At 41.8% G+C, this 19,318-nt stretch overlaps 1 protein-coding gene across 16 annotated transcripts in view; it reads left to right on the plus strand.

Annotated features, from left to right (window-relative positions):
• Positions 1-19,318, plus strand: part of mecom (MDS1 and EVI1 complex locus) — a 712,647-nt gene that overhangs the window by 274,350 nt on the left and 418,979 nt on the right. For all 16 annotated transcript variants that reach the window (XM_033031997.1, XM_033031998.1, XM_033031999.1 and 13 more), the window contains exon 2: positions 16,119-16,456. In XM_033031997.1, the coding sequence (XP_032887888.1) occupies positions 16,119-16,456 (338 nt within the window). The remainder of the gene's footprint in view (positions 1-16,118; positions 16,457-19,318) is intronic.

Raw genomic sequence — 19,318 nt, forward strand, 5'->3', positions numbered from 1 at the left:
CGATCCCTGTACACTAGCACCATCCTACACACTAGGGATAATTTACAATTTTTACCAAAGCCAATTAGCCCACAAACCTGTACGTCTTTGGAGTGGGGGAGGTAACTGGAGCACCCGGGGAAACCCCACGTGGTCATGGTCAGAACGGACAAACTCCATACAGACAGCACCCGTAGTCAGAATCGAACCTGGGTCTCTGACACTGTAAGCAATTTGACCGCTGTGCCATCGTGCTGCCCTGTCTCCACAAATATCATGGGGCAAAGGATCTGGTGCTGTTGTATGTTCTGTGTTCCACAAAACACTTATATAATGATGCAAATATATTCATAGAGCGACCTTGTGCAAGGATTAAAGATCTGGTATCCAAGAGTTTGCATGTTCGGTCATATCTTGTTTTATAACTCTCTGGTGAACCAATTTTACTATGAAGTGGATGTAGTGGCATAGAATTAATTTCTACATTTGTGAAAAGAATTAAAATTGAAATTACACTTTGCCTAAAAATACTTTCATAAGTATGTTATTAATATCTCTGCAACAAAAGGAAACCTTGTTCTGTAAAATTGTTATTGATGTTCATTGCAAAATTAGGTTGGGTACCTTTCCCGCCAGTCATTGCGATGCCAGCAGATCTTGCAGTATATTAGCCATGCATAAAAAACCTTCAGTGAAATTACATAATTCACTGCTGAGCTGCTGTGTGGCAGAACGATACACAACTGAGCATTGGGGCAACCTTGGCGTGTCACTGTGTACAAGTCTTGGCATTGTTGCAACTTTGCTTTGGCATCATAGCATTCTGGCAAGGGTTATGTTGCTAAGGAACAAAAGTTTTCACACTTTAGCTGACCTTTTGCATGCAGTGACAAGTCCATTAATTAAGGAGAACTCAAGAATCAACAATTGTGAGGAAGTATGTACTTCTTTCGAGTGGGCTCAGTTATAACATGAATCAAAATAACCTTTTTAATAACACACGCACCTCAGACTGATAAAAGAAATGATCGAGAATATTTGAAAACAATGCAGCATTCTAATTTTACTATGCCTCAGAAAATAAGGAAGGGACACGTCTAATACACTGCAATCGGATAGCAGTACAATGATATAATGCTTATGATGATTCAATGGCCAGAAAAGAACAACAGTGCTAATACTTGGCAGAGCATAAGGGTAATCAGAGTTTATGTTGGTATCTCAAGCTTTGATGATGTCTCCTCTTTCACTAGAAAATTATGACATTCGCAAACTATTTACTACATTTTAGTGCAAGGTATAGGGTGTAGAAATGTTGCTTTTGCTGTGAAATAATTTGTATATTTCTTTGTATTTGGTATATCAAAACACAATAATGCAATTCCTTTGCTAAATTGACTGGAATTTAATATTGACTTTGACTAACAATCTACCGCTGCCAAAGCAGGTAATATACTCCATCTGAAAAGTTGGTATGCACCCTTTCAAACTAACTAGCCTAAGCCTAGACATACATCTGTAGAAATATCCTTCTGTTGACAGTAAAAGGTGTTAATTGGTGTCTTAAAGATCCTGGAGTTCTAAAATCATATGCAGGAATGTTGTACCCTTGCTCCAAATTTTAGGAATTTCAGTATTTCTAAGAAACATTTTTTTTTCACTTTTAATTTGCTAAAGTTTATGTTCATACATCATAGGAGCAGAAGTAGGCCATATGGCCCATGCAATCCACTCTGCCATTCCAATCATGGCTGATCTATCTTTCCCTCTCAATCCCATTCTCCGGCCTTGCTTATCAAGAATCTGTCAATCTCTGGCTTAAAATACCCAATGACTTGGCCTCCACAGTCGTCTGTGGCAATGAATTCAACAGATTCACCACCCTCTGAATAAAGAAATTCCTCCTCATCTCCTAAAAGGTATGTCCTTTTATTCTGACGCTCTGCCCTCTGGCACTAGATTCTTCCTCTAGAGTATTGGCATGGTTAGAGACTGGTCGGCAGACAGGAAGCAAAGGGTAGGAATCAACGGGCACTTTTCAGAAAGGCAGGCAGTGACTAGTAGGGTGCCGCAAGGCTCGGTGTTGGGACCCGAGTTATATATTAACGATTTAGATGAGGGAATTAAATGCGATATATCCACGTTTGCAGATGACACAAAGCTGGGTGGCAGTGTGAGCTGCGATGAGGATACGATGAGGCCGCAGGGTGACTTGGATAGGTTGGGTGAGTAGGCAGATGCATGGCAGATGCAGTATAAAATGTGAGGTTATCCAATTTGGTGGCAAGAATAGGAAGGCAGATTATCTGAATGGTATCAGATTAGGAAAAGGGGAGGTGCAACGAGACCTGGGTGTGCTTTTACATCAGTCACTGAAAGTAAGCACACAGGTAGAGCAGGCAGTGAAGAAAGCTAATGGCATGTTGGCCGTCATTTTAGGAGCAAGGTCCTACTGCCGTTTTACAAGGCCCTGGTGAGACCGCACCTGGAGTATTGTGTGCAGTTGTGGTCGCCTAATTTGAGGAAGGGCAATATTGCTACTGAGGGAGTGCAGCGTATGTTTACCAGGTTAATTCCTGGGATGGCGGAACTGACATATGATGAAAGAATGGGTCGACTGAGCTGGTATTCACTGGAATTTAGAAGGATGAGAGGAGATTTTATAGAAACACATAAAATTCTTTAAGGAGTAGACAGGCTATATGCAGGAAAAAAATTCCCAATGTTAGGGGAGTCCAGAACCAGGGATCACAGTTTAAGAATAAGGGGTAGGCTATTTATGACTGAGATAAGGAGAAACATCTTCACCCAGAGAGTTGTGAATCTGTGGAATTCTCTGCCACATAAGGCAGTGGAGGTCAATTCACTGGATGTTTTCAAGAGAGAGTTAGACTTAGGTCTTAGGGCTAAAGGAATCAAGGGATATGGGGAGAAAGTAGGAATGGGGTACCAATTTTAGATGATCAGCCATGATCATATTGAATGGAGATGCTAACTCGAAGGGCCGAATGGCCTAGTCCTGCAATGTTTCTATGTTTCTAGTGGAAACATATTCTCCTCTTCCACTCTATTCGGGTCTTTCTCTATTCGGGTCTTTCTCTATTCGATATATTTCAATGAGCTCCCCCCCCCCCCCCCCATCCTAAATCATGTAATTTCTGTTTGCTCTGAACCTCTGCAAACACTGACTGTATTTGGAAGACTCTCAAGACGTAGCCAAGTCTTGCAAAGAAAATGTTTTCACATGGAATGATTTTCACAACATGAGGACATCCCAATATGTTTCACAGTTAATTAGTACTTTTGAAATGTGTCCCTTTTGGATTGTGAAAAACAAAGAGTTGAAGTCAAGGTCCTACAAATAGTGATGAATTAAATGGACTGCACTGATTGTAAACAGTGGCCACTTGGGCAGCTTCAGTGGTGGGAGTGCTATAGCTCCAGGCACATCTTATGAATTGTGTTTACAAATCTAACATTACAACACATTACTGCCACCTCAGTGAAATAAGCTATAATTACAAACTATTCACCCCAACAAACTTTCCTTTTATGTAAAATAAGGGAATAAGTCAATAAGCTCCTCTTGACTATTTCACCAATTAATTAATGCATGGTTAACAATGATTGACTATTTTTCTGACCTTTTTTGCATAATATCTTGGAAACCTTCACTAACAACAAGTATTAGTCCCAACCTTGAACATTTCAGTTAACCTAGCATTCTTACCCTTCATTGGACATAAGTCTCAGTTCAGTGCTATCCTTTGTAGAAACAACTCTAAGTTAGGAGCATGCCCACTTAATTCCCGTATCAGAAGATATGTTTTATCTGCCTTGTTGAATTCCTTGTTGAATACATCGAACAATACAGCACTGGAACATGCTCCTTGGCCCACAGTTTTTGTGCTGGACATAAAGCCAAGATAAACTAAGCTTAACACCCTACACATGATCAACATCCCTCCATTCCCAGCATATCCACATGCCCAAGTGAAAATGCCTTAAATGCCTTAAATGCCACTGTTGTATCAGCCTTCACCACCATCCCTGGCAGTGTGTTGCAGGCACCCACCAGCTTTAAGGCTATGCTCTCTGGTCTTTGACACTTCCACCCTGGAGAAAAGGTTCTGCCTGTTGACCCTTTTATTACTTCAAGATCATCGGTGGATCACTTTTCAGTAATTCAAATACTTAGTACCACTCTGATGATGCTGCAGTATTTCACTTCAGTGCCACAGATGAAAGCAGTGCTTCAAATAAGATCAGGTCGTGGCGATATATAAAACTGGCACGTCACTTTTACATTTTTGTTATCCAGCCCACTTGTGGAACTGCTGACTTTGTTTGCCACAGTGGACATTGTCTGCCAAGCCAATGTCAATGTGATGGTACACCTGATAGTGAAGATCGGTCGTATGAAAGTCCAGAAGTCTGTCACATGCGAAGATGTCACTTGAATGCCCACTTGTAGTTATCTTCTTAGGCTGCCATTAGGGATTTTGGATGCTTTGCTTCTACTCTAGTCTTTGTGTTCTGAGGTAGCTAAGGAGACATATGGGGCAGGATGTGGCTGCTGGAATGAGTGGGCGCATGGTCACTGATTTGTGTGCTCTCTTCACTGCTGACACATGGCTTGCCTGTTTCCGTGCTGTAATTGTTATATATTCTTATATTCTTACTGTGCACTCCAAATGCACAGTCCTGCGATTCCCAATACCATCCTGAATGCTACGTTTCCACTTTCAGCAGTCATGGGACAGAGATTCCAATGAGATTGTAGAATGTTGCATTTCTTCAACAAGGGGTTGAGCATATCCTGGATTCTTCATCTCTGTCTGCCCAGTAATCTCTTCCCAAAAACAGATCTTATAACTGAGAATACGTATTGAGGAGGAGATGTGTAGGAAGGAACTGTAGATGCTGGCCTCTGGATATGTGTGCTTGTCTGTACGGAGTTTGTACGTTCCCCCACGTGACCTGTGTGGGTTTTTCTCCGGGATCTCCAAAATCCTCCCACATTCCGAAGATGCACAGGTATGTAGGTTAATAGGTTTGGTATAATTGTAAATTGTCCCTAATGCATGTAGGATAGTGTGTTAATGTGCAGGGATCGCTGGCCGGCGTGGACTCCGTGGGCTGCAGGGCGTGTTTCTGTGCTGTATCTCCAAACTAAACGAAATAAACTAAATTAAAGATAGACACAAAATGTTGGAGTGATGCAATGATTCAGGCAGCACCTCTGGGGGGGGGAAAAGGATGGATGATGTTTCGGCTCGGCTTTCAGGTGTTCTTTGGGTCAGAAGAAGGAATCTGACCTGAAACGTCGCCCATCCTTTTTCTCCAGAGATGCTGCCTGACATGCTGAGTTACTCCAGCACTCTGCGTTTATCATCTGTATTGAGGAGTCTGGCATTTTGCAATTTAGTGTGACCTGGGCCACAATAATGTTGGTGTTGGAGAGGACGTTGATGTTGGTTCATTCATCCTTCCCTTGATTTTGGAGGATTTTGCAGAGACAGCATTGGCGATATTTTTACAGTACCCTTAGGTACCTGCTGTAACTAATCCAAGTCTCTGAAGCATATGGAGGGCAGAGTTCACTGCTGCTTAATAGATCATAAGTTTTATGCTCAGTATGAAGTCTTGTTTTTCAAATATCCTTTTGCTCAGTCGACCAAAACCTGTGATGGTGTATTAAAAGTGGCGGAGAATGTCATCATCGATGTCTGTCTTTCAATGGTTTATTGATTCAATTGTTCAATCGCTCTTTATTCTCACATGCACTGAGGTACAGTCATAGAATCAAAGAGTGATACAGTGACATACATTGCAGCAAAGTATTACTTTACTCAAGCACAATGCCAGATTAAGTACACAGTTGTAGAAATAGTCCACAATATGCAATATTCAATTTGCAAGCGTCTCCAGGTTTTGCTGCCATTTTCAAAGTCTAAGTTGCTTTAAGTGCAGATGGCCATGAAGGCTCATTGTCTTGGCGGCATTGCAGGGTCGGCCTGGCCAAGTGAGGTTGTAGACTTCCTCCACCGCTGCTCCACCACTCTGTGCTGCTGCAGGCCTTGTCCAGTCTGTTCGCTCGGCCTTTCGGAGTGCCACTCTATGCAGTCGAGCCCCAGGCTGTTGCAGGTCCTCCAGACATGACCTCGGACTGGATCTTCACATTGGCCAGTGAACCATCATCCCTCTCAGTGCACTGCACTAAACTAAACTAAACTAAAGTAAACTAAACTGGTCGATGTCAGCTTTATTTCCCTGTGAAGTCACTCCAATCAGGCTTTTCTACCCTGCAACAAGACCTCATGATTGACTCATCTAGATGTCAGCTGATTTACATCGGGGAGACTAAGCAGAGGTTGGGCGATCGTTTCGCCGAACACCTCCGCTCAGTCCGCAATAACCTACCTGAACTCCCGGTGGCTCAGCACTTCAACTCCCCCTCCCATTCCCAATCCGACCTCTCTGTCCTGGGTCTCCTCCATTGCCAGAGTGAGCAACACCGGGAATTGGAGGAACAGCACCTCATATTCCGCCTGGGTTGCTTGCGTCCGAATGGCATGAACATTGAATTCTCCCAATTTTGCTAGCCCTTGCTGTCTCCTCCCCTTCCTTAACCCTTGAGCTGTCTCCTCCCATCCCCCCGCCCTCGGGCTCCTCCTCCTCCCTTTTTCCTTCCTTCTCCCCCCACCCCCCATCAGTCTGAAGAAGGGTTTTAGCCCGAAACGTCGCCTATTTCCTTCGCTCTATAGATGCTGCTGCACCCGCTGAGTTTCTCCAGCATTTTTGTGTACCTCAGGATTGACTCGGTGGGCCGAAGGGCCTGTTTCTGTGTTGTATCTTTAAACTAAATTCTGGAAGAGCTTGGCTAAAAAAAGTAATATGTGTCATTCCAAAATGAATTGTGGGAAGAAAGAACCAGTTAAAGGGGGAATGGTTCATATAAGAAGGCTGACTTCAGAATGATCAGCACACAAATTAGAAACATGATTACAATTGTTGGCCTCGCAAGCCTGCTCCACTGGCTCCGATGTGTAACTTTTTCTTGTAATGGGAAGGTAAAGGGTTCTGAGTTAAAGCCTGGTCCCACTGTACGAGTTCATTCAAGAGTTCTCCCGAGTTTGCCCTGATTCGAACTCGGAGATTTACGGTAATGGCCGCTCGTAGGTACTCGGGGCTCTCGTGGACATTTTTCAACATTGTTGAAACATCTTCACGAGTCTTCCCGAGCTTACCGCGTTTCCCGAGTACCTGCCGTTAGCGTTATGAGCCGCTAAGAGATGTCCCCGAGCTCCGACCAACCCGCTACATACAATGTATGTGCTTACCGCGATGTAAAGCGCCTTGAGTATTCTAGAAAGGCGCTATATAAATCCCATCCATTATTATTATTACCACAAGTTTTTTTTAAACTCGGGAGAGCACTTGAATGAACTCGTACATAGAAACGTGGAAAATAGGTGCAGGAGTAAGCCATTCGGCCCTTCGAGCATGAACCACCATTCAATATGATCATGGCTGATCATCCAACTCAGTATCCTGTACCTGCCTTCTCTCCATACCCCCTGATACCTTTAGCCACAAGGGTCACATCTAACTCCCTCATTAATATACAATGGGACAGAGCTATTAGATTGATGAGCACTGAAGTTGTAAGCACTGGGTTGCAGTTTCCCGGCCAAACTGCTGATACCTCTCCATAAACTCCGATATAAACATCGTCAATGGGACAGGTTTCAGAATCACCACTGTGACCTTGGGTTCATTGCTACTATTTTTGGACTTTCTTTCTTCTGGCTATGTTAACAAGGACACAATTTAAGCAAACTAAAACTCGCAAGACAGCACTTTACAATGTTTTATTTTTACTCTTTGGTTTTAGATATGAATGTATGCAGTTAGTTAGCATGCAAGCTTCCTGTGCCCAAAACACTAGGGCAGTGGACTAACAATTCTTGAGGCAGCACAGTGATACAACTGCTGCCTCATGGTGCCAGAGATTCTGATTTTGGCTGCAGTCTGTGTTGAGTTTGCACGTTCTCCCTGTGACTGCATGGGTTTCCTCCAGGTGCTCCAGTTTCCTCCCACATTCTAAAGATGTGTGAGCTTGTTGGTTAATTGGTCTCTGTAAATTGTGTAGGGAGTGGATGCAAAAATGTGACAACAAAGAACTAGTGTGAACAGGTGACCGATGTTTGGCATGGACTTGCTGGGCCGAAGGGCCTGTTTCCCTGCTGTATCTCTAAACTAGTATTGTGGAGCAAAGTTGCCAATATAAATAACATGGTGGAAGCTTTGAAACCATTGTCTAATGATTATCATTTTGGGATTTAATTGAAATCCAGCTCAGTCTGGTGGAATTGAAGTTTCCTCTGCTTAGTGGGTGAGAATCCTAATTAGAGAGACTTTGAGTAAACTTAATTCAGGTGGCAGTATATATGACTAATTGGGAGTAATTGGCAGTTCTTTTCAAGAGAGTTGCAAATGCATTCTTTATACTCCCATTTAGAATTGTATCACACTCTGCAATAGAGAAAGTATTCTCTACTCATCCCTAAAGGATAGGTGTCTTCGGAAATGAAATGACAGACTGATGCACTCTTCTGTGAATAGCTGCTCGTTGGGATGAAATTTAAAGGGTTTCTGCTTTGTACTATCCCAAGATGTGCCTGACAGGTAAATTGTTCTATTGTATGAGCAACATTACATTGACTTTTTTTTAACATAAAATTGCACTAGCTTTCTGGCAATACTGTTCTTCACTTTTTTTAAACACAAAATTGCACCAACTTTTGTATGTTTTAAATGTTAAATTGCTGTTTAAGCTTGTATTTACATTAGAAGTGTAACACAGTCTCTGTGCAAAGTAACTTCATAGCGTGAAACAGCATGGGAACAGGCCTTTCGGCCCAACTTGCCCATATCGGCCAACGTCCCATCTACACTAGTCCCACTCGCCTGCATTTGGTTCATATCCCACCAAAACTGTCCTGTACATGTATCTGTATAATTGCTTCTTAAATGTTGCTTCACCTACCTCCTCCGATAGCTCATTCCATGCACCCACCACCCTCTATGCGAAAAAATTACCCTTCAGATTCCTATAAAATCCTCCCCCTCACCCTAAACCCATGTCCTCTGGTTCTCGATTCCCCAACTCTAGGCACGAGACTCTGTGCGTCTACCCGATCTATTCCTCTCATGATTTTATACATAAATTTAACTTGAAATTATGAGGAATTTAACCCAGAAGAACAAAACATGCTTGGTTTCACTTTGTAGTGTGTCTGGGGCGCCAACATTTAATTTAGTGTGTATTTTAGTGCAACCAAACCCACAGTGTAAATGCGCAGCTGTTAGTAATGCACCACTATCACACAATGATGTTTAGGCCTTAATCTTATGACTCAAACATAAGGTTGGACGGGAAGATATTTTTGTAGAAGCAAGGCTTATTGGAAGATTGAAACATAAAGCCCATGAAGAACACAACATTTCTAATACAAGCCTTATTTTAGATTATTTTTAATGTCACTAAACTACTGTACCCTTACTTTGACCTGATCCCTGGAGAGTTAAACACAAGCACATTCTCCGGAGAAGAAACCAGCAGCAGGAGAACACAGGCTATTAGGTAGTGATTATTCAGTCAATAAATATTTAATGGAGTATGGGTGCCATTGATGTGAACTAAATAATAGAATCTTAACATTCCGCACGATGGATATGCAGCATTGGGAACATTGGAGCAATGCTGGAACAATTTTTATCTTCCCTAGAAAGTAAGCTGAGAACCGAAATTAAACTGTCTAACCATTTGTGTCAAATATTAAATTTATTTAGATTTGAACTGGGAATAAAACGAGGTAACGTTGTATGAGAAATGTTACATTGACTGTTATAAAAGGGATTGAAATGAGATCAGAGTTTTACACAAATCAGTGTTGATATGTGAACTGTAGCTGCATCACCAGTACACAGCATTTTTTATTTATGTATTGGGATTTGGATATGACTGCATAGGCCAGTATTCATTGCTCATCCCAAATTACATTTGAGAAAGTAGGGGTGAGCTGCCTCAATGAATCCTTGCTGTCTTCTTGCTGTTACAGAGATCCAAAATTTAGATCCAATGATGATGAAGGAACTGCACACATTTCCAAATCAGGTTGGCATGTTGGCATGGACTCTAAGATAAGCCCCCTGCAGATGATAGAATTCCCATGCACCTTTAGTTTAGTTTAGAGATATAGTGTGGAAACAGGTCCTTCAGCCCACCAAGTCCCAAACTGTGATACACACAGACACCGATACTGACACTGACACCGGCACACACAGCCTTGCAAAACCTGCACAACTTTGGAATGTGGGATGAAACCGGAGCACCCGGAGAAAAGCTACATTGCCACGGGGAGAATGTACAATCACCGTACAGACAGCATCCATAGTCAGGATCGAACCCGGGTCTCTGGCGCTGTAAGGCAGCAACTCTACTGCTGCGCCACTATGAACATGTGTCTTATTTGAAGTTGGGATAGCCTTCGTGAGTAACTGCAGGGCTTTCTCTAGACTACACTCCAGACACAGTACATTGATGGTGAAAGGGAAGAACATTTAGCTAACGCGCAGAGTGAATCTGAAGCTGCAAAAAGAATATGGAACGTCAATTTCTTCTCTCAGTTTGCACTAATCTGATATGGGGCACATTTTCCAGAATCCTAAATCCTCAGTGCAGTGATGCACATTAATGTGTTTGCTTGAAATTAGCAATATTAAACACAGAATTATTTAGGAAAATCACATATTTCACTGTTGCTGAAACCTTGTGTGTCAAACTTTCTACAAATATGATTTTTAACACTCAAATATTTCCTTTGTTTAATTATTTTCACCATTGCTCGTACATTTTCCCATTCTCTTGATTTCTTCCTGACTTATGCCTTTCCCATGACCATGTTTGATCATTCCTGCTTACTTCCTCAGGTCACTGCACTTGCCAATCACCTTAAGCATGTTCATCCTTTTTAATTTCCTCTCAATCGTGTTATCAGGCACACTTCTTCAAACATTATCACATTTACAACACTCGCACGAGGTTTGGCCTTTATCTGTGGCTCCAGTAAAAAGGAATTGGCACATTATTGCACCTCATGTGTAACATATTGTATTGGAGAAACCCCTTTGTTTCTCACGTCGTGTTGTTCTGGGGAAAACAGCCAGAACTCCAAGTCATCATCCTCTCCAAGGGCTTGTCCAGGATGCCAATGTCAGGAAGGATTAATGATCTGTATTCTCTGATCTGCACTCCTGAGTTTGGCAGCTTGATAACATCATTCTGGTCTGTTGGAAGCTTCTGGGTTCCCGTGGAGATTGCGACTGAGGCGGATGTTGCCAGACAGCACCTGCTGAGGATGAGTTGCTGAGGTCCACCAGCAGCACCCATCCTCTGTTGCATTAATTTCCCCCTCAGGAGGCAGACATGCCCACACTGGTCATGTTAACGCAGCATTTTAAACCTCTGCCTTCTGGAGGAAACTCCCACTGAGAAGTTTTAACCTTCACCAGGAAAGGCTGAGCGTTAAGGCAAGTTCTTGTGGCATAGCAAGTGGGGTTAAGAGCATGTTAGGCTTGCTAATCACTTATGAGCTGAAACATCGTAATGCTGAAATATCCCTCTTCTCTCAGCACTGCTATAGTGATGGGTGAAACAAGAAATGTTATCTGTTTTACCCTTAGCTTGTCAGTGAAACATTTCTGCTGTCCAAGACTTGTCAGTCATAAAAATCTTCAAAGGGAATCAGGTAAACATTTCATTGAAAGGATTAAAGTTGAGATATTGAAGGAAGTTATTAATACTTCTGCAATGACAGAGGCAACACTTAGGAACACTTCATCCTGATGCTTCTGTTGTCATTTTATATTGGCAAACAATAATGTTATTTATATCCAGTACCTAAAAATATCCATGTACACACATATTAGCATGGGGCTGATTAGTTTAGAGATACAGCGCGGAAATAGGACCTTCGGCCCACCGAATCCGCACCGACCAACGACCCCCACACATTAACACTATCCTGCACACACTGGGGAAACATTTACAATTTTGCCAAGCTAATGAACTTATGAACATGTACATATTTGGAGTGTGGGAAGAAGCTGGAGCACGTGTTGGAAACCCACGCAGTCACGGGGGGAATATACAAACTACGCACAGACATCACCCGTAGTCAGATCGAACTCGGGTCACTGGCACTGCAAGGCAGCAACATCTGATCCTGATCTGGAAATATGAAACAGCATTTTCAACATGCATGTGTGCAGGCACACGCGCACGTACGCAAGCACACTAGTTTTTTTTCTTCATAAATCTCTTGTGACAGCAATAGCAATTCCTTGAATTCTTTGTAACACAGGAATGCTTGGGTGTGATATTTTGGACTTTATTTTACATCAAACTCCAATTAGAGCAATATGTAACAGCATGTCTAAATAATAACATTTTAGTTTTTAACAAATTCAGGAGGGTGAGTGGGTAAACAAATTGCAGAACAAAAGCTACTAAAGAGATTGCCATCTTTCTCTCGCCTGGAAAAGGATATGATTCAGGGTATAATTGAACTCGGGCTTTGGCTTGTTCGTGATGGCCTTCCTTGTAAAATAACTCGCTGAAGAGCAATGAAGTGATTTAGTTCTATAGTCCTGAGTTCTGAGCTTGATAACATCACTCTGGTTCCTCATCTCAAGTACAATGAGATGCCTGAGAGAAACAGCAGGAGCAGGAAAGTTGGATAAATGGTTGTACACATTTTGCACCAACTGGTTCAATGATTCAATGGTTCAATGGTTTCTTTATAGTCACATGTACCAGATGCAGTGACATACATTGTTTTTGCATACAGCTCAGACAGACTATCCCCACACATAAGCACAATCACCCCAGTTAGTACAGTGGACACAGGACTGCCCACTGAGTCCATAGGCAAGATGTGCCATTTTGGTGCAATTTTACAGGCCCAGCTGCAGAAGGCCACACATGGGCCCATTCCAGTCATCCCACGATCCGATGTCCTCCTCCATGCCTGGTCGGACCGAATAGCCTGTTTCCATGCTGAATTACTCTATGACTAAATTAATTATGAATCACTTTGACAGTTTTTAGTTATTAATGAACATGACAGTGAAAATTTTCCAGCTTCATACCATTGGCCAAGTCAGCTGACAGGTCTGCACATTGGAAAACTAGGGGCATCTGTGTGACACTACAAACATTGATTGATGTGATCACAATTATGCATATTGCCCTCACCAAATTTCCAGAGAGGGTTTCAGTGGGTGCAGGATTCAGGCTGGAAGCATGATTTTGAGTAAATGGGCCCCATCACTCGACCTTGAAAGGCAGCCATCAATACCCGGCAAAGTGGAAACAGGCCCTTCGGCCAACCAAATCCATGCTGACCAACGATCACCCCCATACGCTAGCCCTATCCTATGCACAGGACAAAATACTATATTTACCAAAGCAATTAACCTACAAGTCTTCGGAGAGTGGGAGGAACCGGAGCACCCAGAGGAAACTCACGTACTCATGGGGAGAACATACAAACTCTGTACAGTCAGCAGCCATGGTCAGGATCGAACCCTGGTCTCTGGCGCTATATGGCAGCAAATTCTACCCGCGACACCGCCATGAAGTGGCAAAGGAGGGCAGTCCCGCACTTCATGAATGCCAGCAGATGGGGAAAGTGTTACAATGATCATATCATCACCCTGGCTGGATTGACCATGGCACCTAAACCTGAAGCAAAGTATCCAGGGAATGTATTTTAATTATGAATGTTCGAAGAAAAGATAAATATGTTGTGTAGTGGAGCAAGAAGTGTCTCGACCTAAAACGTCACCCATTCCATCTCTCCAGAGGTGTTGCCTGTCCCGCTGAGTTACTCCAGCTTTTTGTATCCATCTTCGATAGAAATCTGTTGCAAGGGTTATGATAAAATCAGCACAAAATATCTGGAAACACAAATTCCCACCAATTGTAAGTAAGGTAATTTCCCCTCTTTTATAAAAATATGGTAGTTGTGGAACTAAAGGGTATTTTGTCGGGAGAATTGTCTTAAAGCATGACAACAGTTAAAATGTGTGGGTAAGAACTGCAGATGCTGGTTTACAGATGCAGGGAAAATGTTCCCAATGTTGCGCGAGTCCAGCACAAGGGGCCACAGTCTTAGATTAAAGGTGAGGCCATTTAAGACTGAGGTGAGAAAAAACATTTTCACCCAGAGAGTTGTGAATTTGTGGAATCCCTGCCACAGAGGGCAGTGGAGGCCAAATCACTGGATGGATTTGAGAGTTAGATAGAGCTCTAGGGGCTAGTGGAATCAAGGGATATGGGGAGAAGGCAGGCACGGGTTATTGATTGGGGACGATCAGCCATGATCACAATGAATGGCGGTGTTGGCTCGAAGGGCCGAATGGCCTCCTCCTGCACCTATTTTCTATGTTTCTACATCAAAGATGGACACAAATGCAGGAGTAACTCAACGGGACAGGCAGCATTGTTGGAGAAAATGAATAGGTGACGATTCAAGTCGAAACTCTTCTTCAGACTGAGAGTCAGAGGAGAGGGAAACTAGAGGTAGGAAAAGGTTCAGAACAAACTAAAGCCGGCCCCGATGACCAAGGAAAGGTGGAGTCTTTGTGCATTAATTCAGCTTGAGCACAACTCCAACCAGTGCTCAGGTGGAAATCCTTTCAACTGAGAATCTTTCAGCAGCAAAAAAACAAAGCTTTTGAGTGGCCTTTTGAAAAAAGAGTTTCAGGGGAATGTTGGGATAATTGAAACTTAGCTTCACTGTCACATAAAGGAGAAAATAGTATGGATGACTTTCGTCCTGGGAATAGAATTGTGAATTTAGGCTTTTAAATTATAGATTGGAAGCAGCAGCTTATAGCACTCGTGGGTCATGGAGGTCATTGATGACACCACTGGTGATGACTTACACTGATTTCTATAACTTCACTGACAGGAGATGGACCAATAGAGTATCTAATGGAAAAGATTTATATCTTCTGTGCCCAGAGCTGAAACTGGGTGGAATATGAAAACATCACATTTTCAACAACTCAGCTGGCAGTGAACCAGCCCTTTACCAAAGCAAACCACTGACCACTTCATACGACAATATAATATGGCATTGCTTCAGATTCAAAGTGACTTTGACAGTGAAAATCATGATCTGTCAAAATCCTTTATTTTGTGCAGAATCTAATCGCCTCTGGTTGATCATCTTAAACAGTAGGACGATATCAAGTAGTCATATTTTTCGGTCTGTACAGCTTTTAAATCTTTGGGGGTTAAGGATACTCATATTTTAAGATAACTTGAGCTGCGACTGCATAACAGGAAAACAACCAGAGTGTAAGAAAGTTGATTCCTCCTGACACATTTACTCAAGTTGTGAATTTGCGCGCTTAGTAAGGTCTTTCCTAGATTAGTCGGCCTGTTATACTTTACAAAACGGTTCAATTAAGGAGGAAATATTTGAGCCTCTATTCAGTGAATTATCAGGAGATGTTGTCGACACAGCATTGGCATTGCCACTGCGAGACTCACTTATTTTCTGATAAATATTACATGATCTTATAACATATATGGTGAAGCCTGGAATGCTGTAGTGCAGAGTTCATTAATATTTTATGAATGATTAATCTAAGAGATGACAAGCCAAATCAATGACATATTTTCCTCCCTTTTTACCGCTGCTTCTAGTCACTGTGGTCAATTTCACGTCGGCTTTCACGCGACAAGTTTCCAGTTTGGATCCATGGATTGACTCGGTGTACCCTGTCCATGTCCATATACTCTCTATGTCTTTCATTCTCTCTCTCCATCTCATTGATTCATCTGCTACTCTGAATGATACCAATTTTTCTCTTCGGGTCTTTTTTTATCGATAATTCATATTGACAAATCTTTGATGTTGACTGAAATTATTATTATTTTCTAGACTACTATTTCCTCACTTCACTCCAGATTCAATGAGATATCAGTCCTCAATTTTAGTGTAATCTTTGAATTGCAGCCATTAACGTGCTTATTTCTAACTGGTCCTTCTAATTAGGTGATGACAGCCTGTATGATGGGTATGCAGCAAGCACAGCAGAAGAGGAGCCGAATGCTGATGATGAGACAGGACATCTGTCCCTCAGCACCCACGATCTTTCCTCGCCTGCCACCTCAATTGAAGACTTTACACCAAAGGAGGGCTCGCCTTACAAAGCTCCCATCTACATTCCAGATGACATCCCCATTCCACCTGAATTTGAGCTCCGTGAGTCAAGCATTGCTGGTGCTGGATTAGGAATATGGACTAGGAGAAAGATTGAAATGGGTGAAAAGATTGGCCCTTACGTTGGAGAAGAGTTGTCGAGCCTGAAGGATCCTTCTCAAGGCTGGGAGGTAAGCATATTATTCCAGTTTCAAATGTCCATTGTTCGGGCCGAGTCACATGTGTTATTTGGAGAAACCTCTGGTTTGAAATGTATTTCCCAAGTGTTTAACAAAAATATTCCACAAGGACTAGGTTGTGAATATTGACATTCTTCATGGTGTATCAAACATTCAGTTCTATCTCATTAGCAAGAAAGCATAAAACTTGTAGTTGGTACTTTGATCATAAGCAATAGGATATGATGTATCCTGGTCCCTTGAAGCATTATTGACAATTGTTAGTTATAATACCTTCATAAAACTGCTTTCAGAAAATGGTCTTCATATATCGACAGCTTTGCACCAACCAATTGATAAAGTTTAGGTTTCTGATCAGTTTGCAGGAATTGCAAAATAATTGTGGACATACATTGCGTTGTGGTTTGAGTTATTAAGGAGCTACTGAGGTATCTCTCACCACCTTACTTTAGTTTAGTGTAGAGATACAGTGTGGAAACAAGCCCTTTGGCCCACTGAGTCCCGCTGACCAGCGATTACCCATTTACACGAGTTCTACACAGCAGGGACAATTTACAGAAACCCATTAACCTGCATACCCGCACGATTTTGAGATGTGGGAGGAAAACAGAGCAACTGGAGAAAACTCACCTGTCTGGTGTAGAGGGTACATTTTGAACCCTACATGGATATAGCACTAGTGTTGCAATTTGACTACTTTGTACTATCTGCACCATCTTTACTTCCACTAATATCAGTCAATATGAAAATCAAATTATATTGATTAGAAAAGTAAATAACATTTACATTCTTATATTAACTTGCTCAACCATACAAAGATTTCCAAAGCCACAGAATAACAGTGACTGATTTACAATGTTGTTATATAGAACATTGAAGATTTAGCCCATTAACGTCTGGTATGGTGGGTCCCTTAAAAAACTTAGCTCGAGGTTCCTGGTACAAATAATTCTGGAAATGGGCTAATTAGAGAAATAATGACCCTCAAAATCCTGTTCGAAGTGATGAAGTGGCACAGTCTCTCCATAATAACTCAAACCACAACTCAATTTATTAATTATTGGAATTCTTTCACTTTGAATCTAGCATTTTTATTAAATGCACTGCGAGCAACCCCTGCTAACTGATCGGGAGTCTAAAAATTATCAGATGGTCAGTGCAGAATTGCCTATCTGTGAAGATCCTTTTCTGCAAGTAGTTTAATAGTGTTATAGCTAACAATTGACAATAATGTGGCTGGAAAACAGTTAGTACATCGTATCCTAATGCCAGTTAAATAAATAGATAAATTGTAATAAAGCCACCAGCTAAAAGCAGCATTCTACATCTGAAAATGGAAGCTTGCTTGCAATTGTTTTCTTGTTATATTTTTCAACTGTGGATTACAGCCTTATTTACATCTTTCTTGATTGGCATATTCTGCTACCATACTCGGCATAGCACATTGATTTGTCATCTTTATTGATCTGGTTTATGCTCCTCTTCTGTCGATGGTTCAGGAGAGGACAACAGACTAATAACTCTCCATGGGTCAGGGCATTGCTTGTTACATACCTCAGCGTTGCAGCATGCAAGGCAAGATTTGGTTGTCTGGCAAAGGCAGTGTATCTGACCTCAGGTCCATTGTGAAGCTCTGCACTGATTTCAGGGCCAGCACTCAGTCAAATGCAGTTTATACCTGGCCTTCAGCTACATGCCAGCATGGCCGGCATATGTATCATAGTCCTGTCCACTTCAATGAAGTCACTAAACTGGATTGGAAAGGTAAGTGCAGGTAAGTGAAGTTTACATTGAATGTAATTAATACCAGACCTTTTTTTGTGTCTAATGTACCTGTAAAGCTGCTGCTGGAATTTCATTGTTATCCGATATCCGATGCATATGACAAATAAAAACTATTCACTCTTAACTTTAATTCATTTATATCAGTTATATGTGGCTTTAAAGGGTTATATTTTTATTTAATGGCTATCAGTATTAATTGGCTGAACTAGATTTGAATTCACACATTTTTAAAAGGTTATCAGAGTGGTCGTTTGATATGGGATCTCAGGGTCTGTCACTGAGGCCCAGTTGACAATACTTCATGTGAAGGCTCTGGCAGAGAGGCCTGGAGCTCGATTTGTCCCATTGGGCCACTAGAGGCTGGAGCAGCAAAGGAGATGTGTTTAGGGGAGAGTCAAGAGTGTTTTATTGTCATATGTCTCAGACAGAACAATGAAATTCTTACTTGCAACAGCACAACAGAATATTTAAACATAGTACGCTGGAAACAATATAATAAATGAGAGAGAAACAAAAAGTTCAGCGGGTGTGTATATACACATACCCACAAATACACATATATAGATCATATATACACACACACACACACACACACACACACACACACACACACACACACACACACACACACACACACACACATGCACCACACACAAAAAACAAACAATAATAGTCTGTAGTTCTTAGCTTTTTGAGGTTGTAGTGTTTAATAGCCGAATGGCTGTAGGAAAGAAGCTGTTCCTGAAACTGGACATTACAATTTTTCACGTCCCATTGGCAGGGGTGAATTGAGTGTGTGGGCATTATGGTGTGGGTCTCTGATTATGTTGGCTGCCTTTTTGAGGCAGCGATTCCCGTAAATCCCTTTGATGGTGGGGAAGTGTTGGACATGCATGCAAGATGCTGATTGCGTCCAACACTTCATTATTTCTAGCAATATTATAAATTAATATTCCAAGGAATGCAAGTGGATTAATATATGTAATGGAGATTAGAAGATGTGTTTTCACTGTGGTAGCTTTACAACATGACACAAATCTGTGTAGTATTAAAATCTAAGTGATCATG

Source organism: Amblyraja radiata, chromosome 13 (genome assembly GCF_010909765.2).
Source record: "Amblyraja radiata isolate CabotCenter1 chromosome 13, sAmbRad1.1.pri, whole genome shotgun sequence".
In the NCBI taxonomy this organism is placed as follows: domain Eukaryota; kingdom Metazoa; phylum Chordata; class Chondrichthyes; order Rajiformes; family Rajidae; genus Amblyraja; species Amblyraja radiata.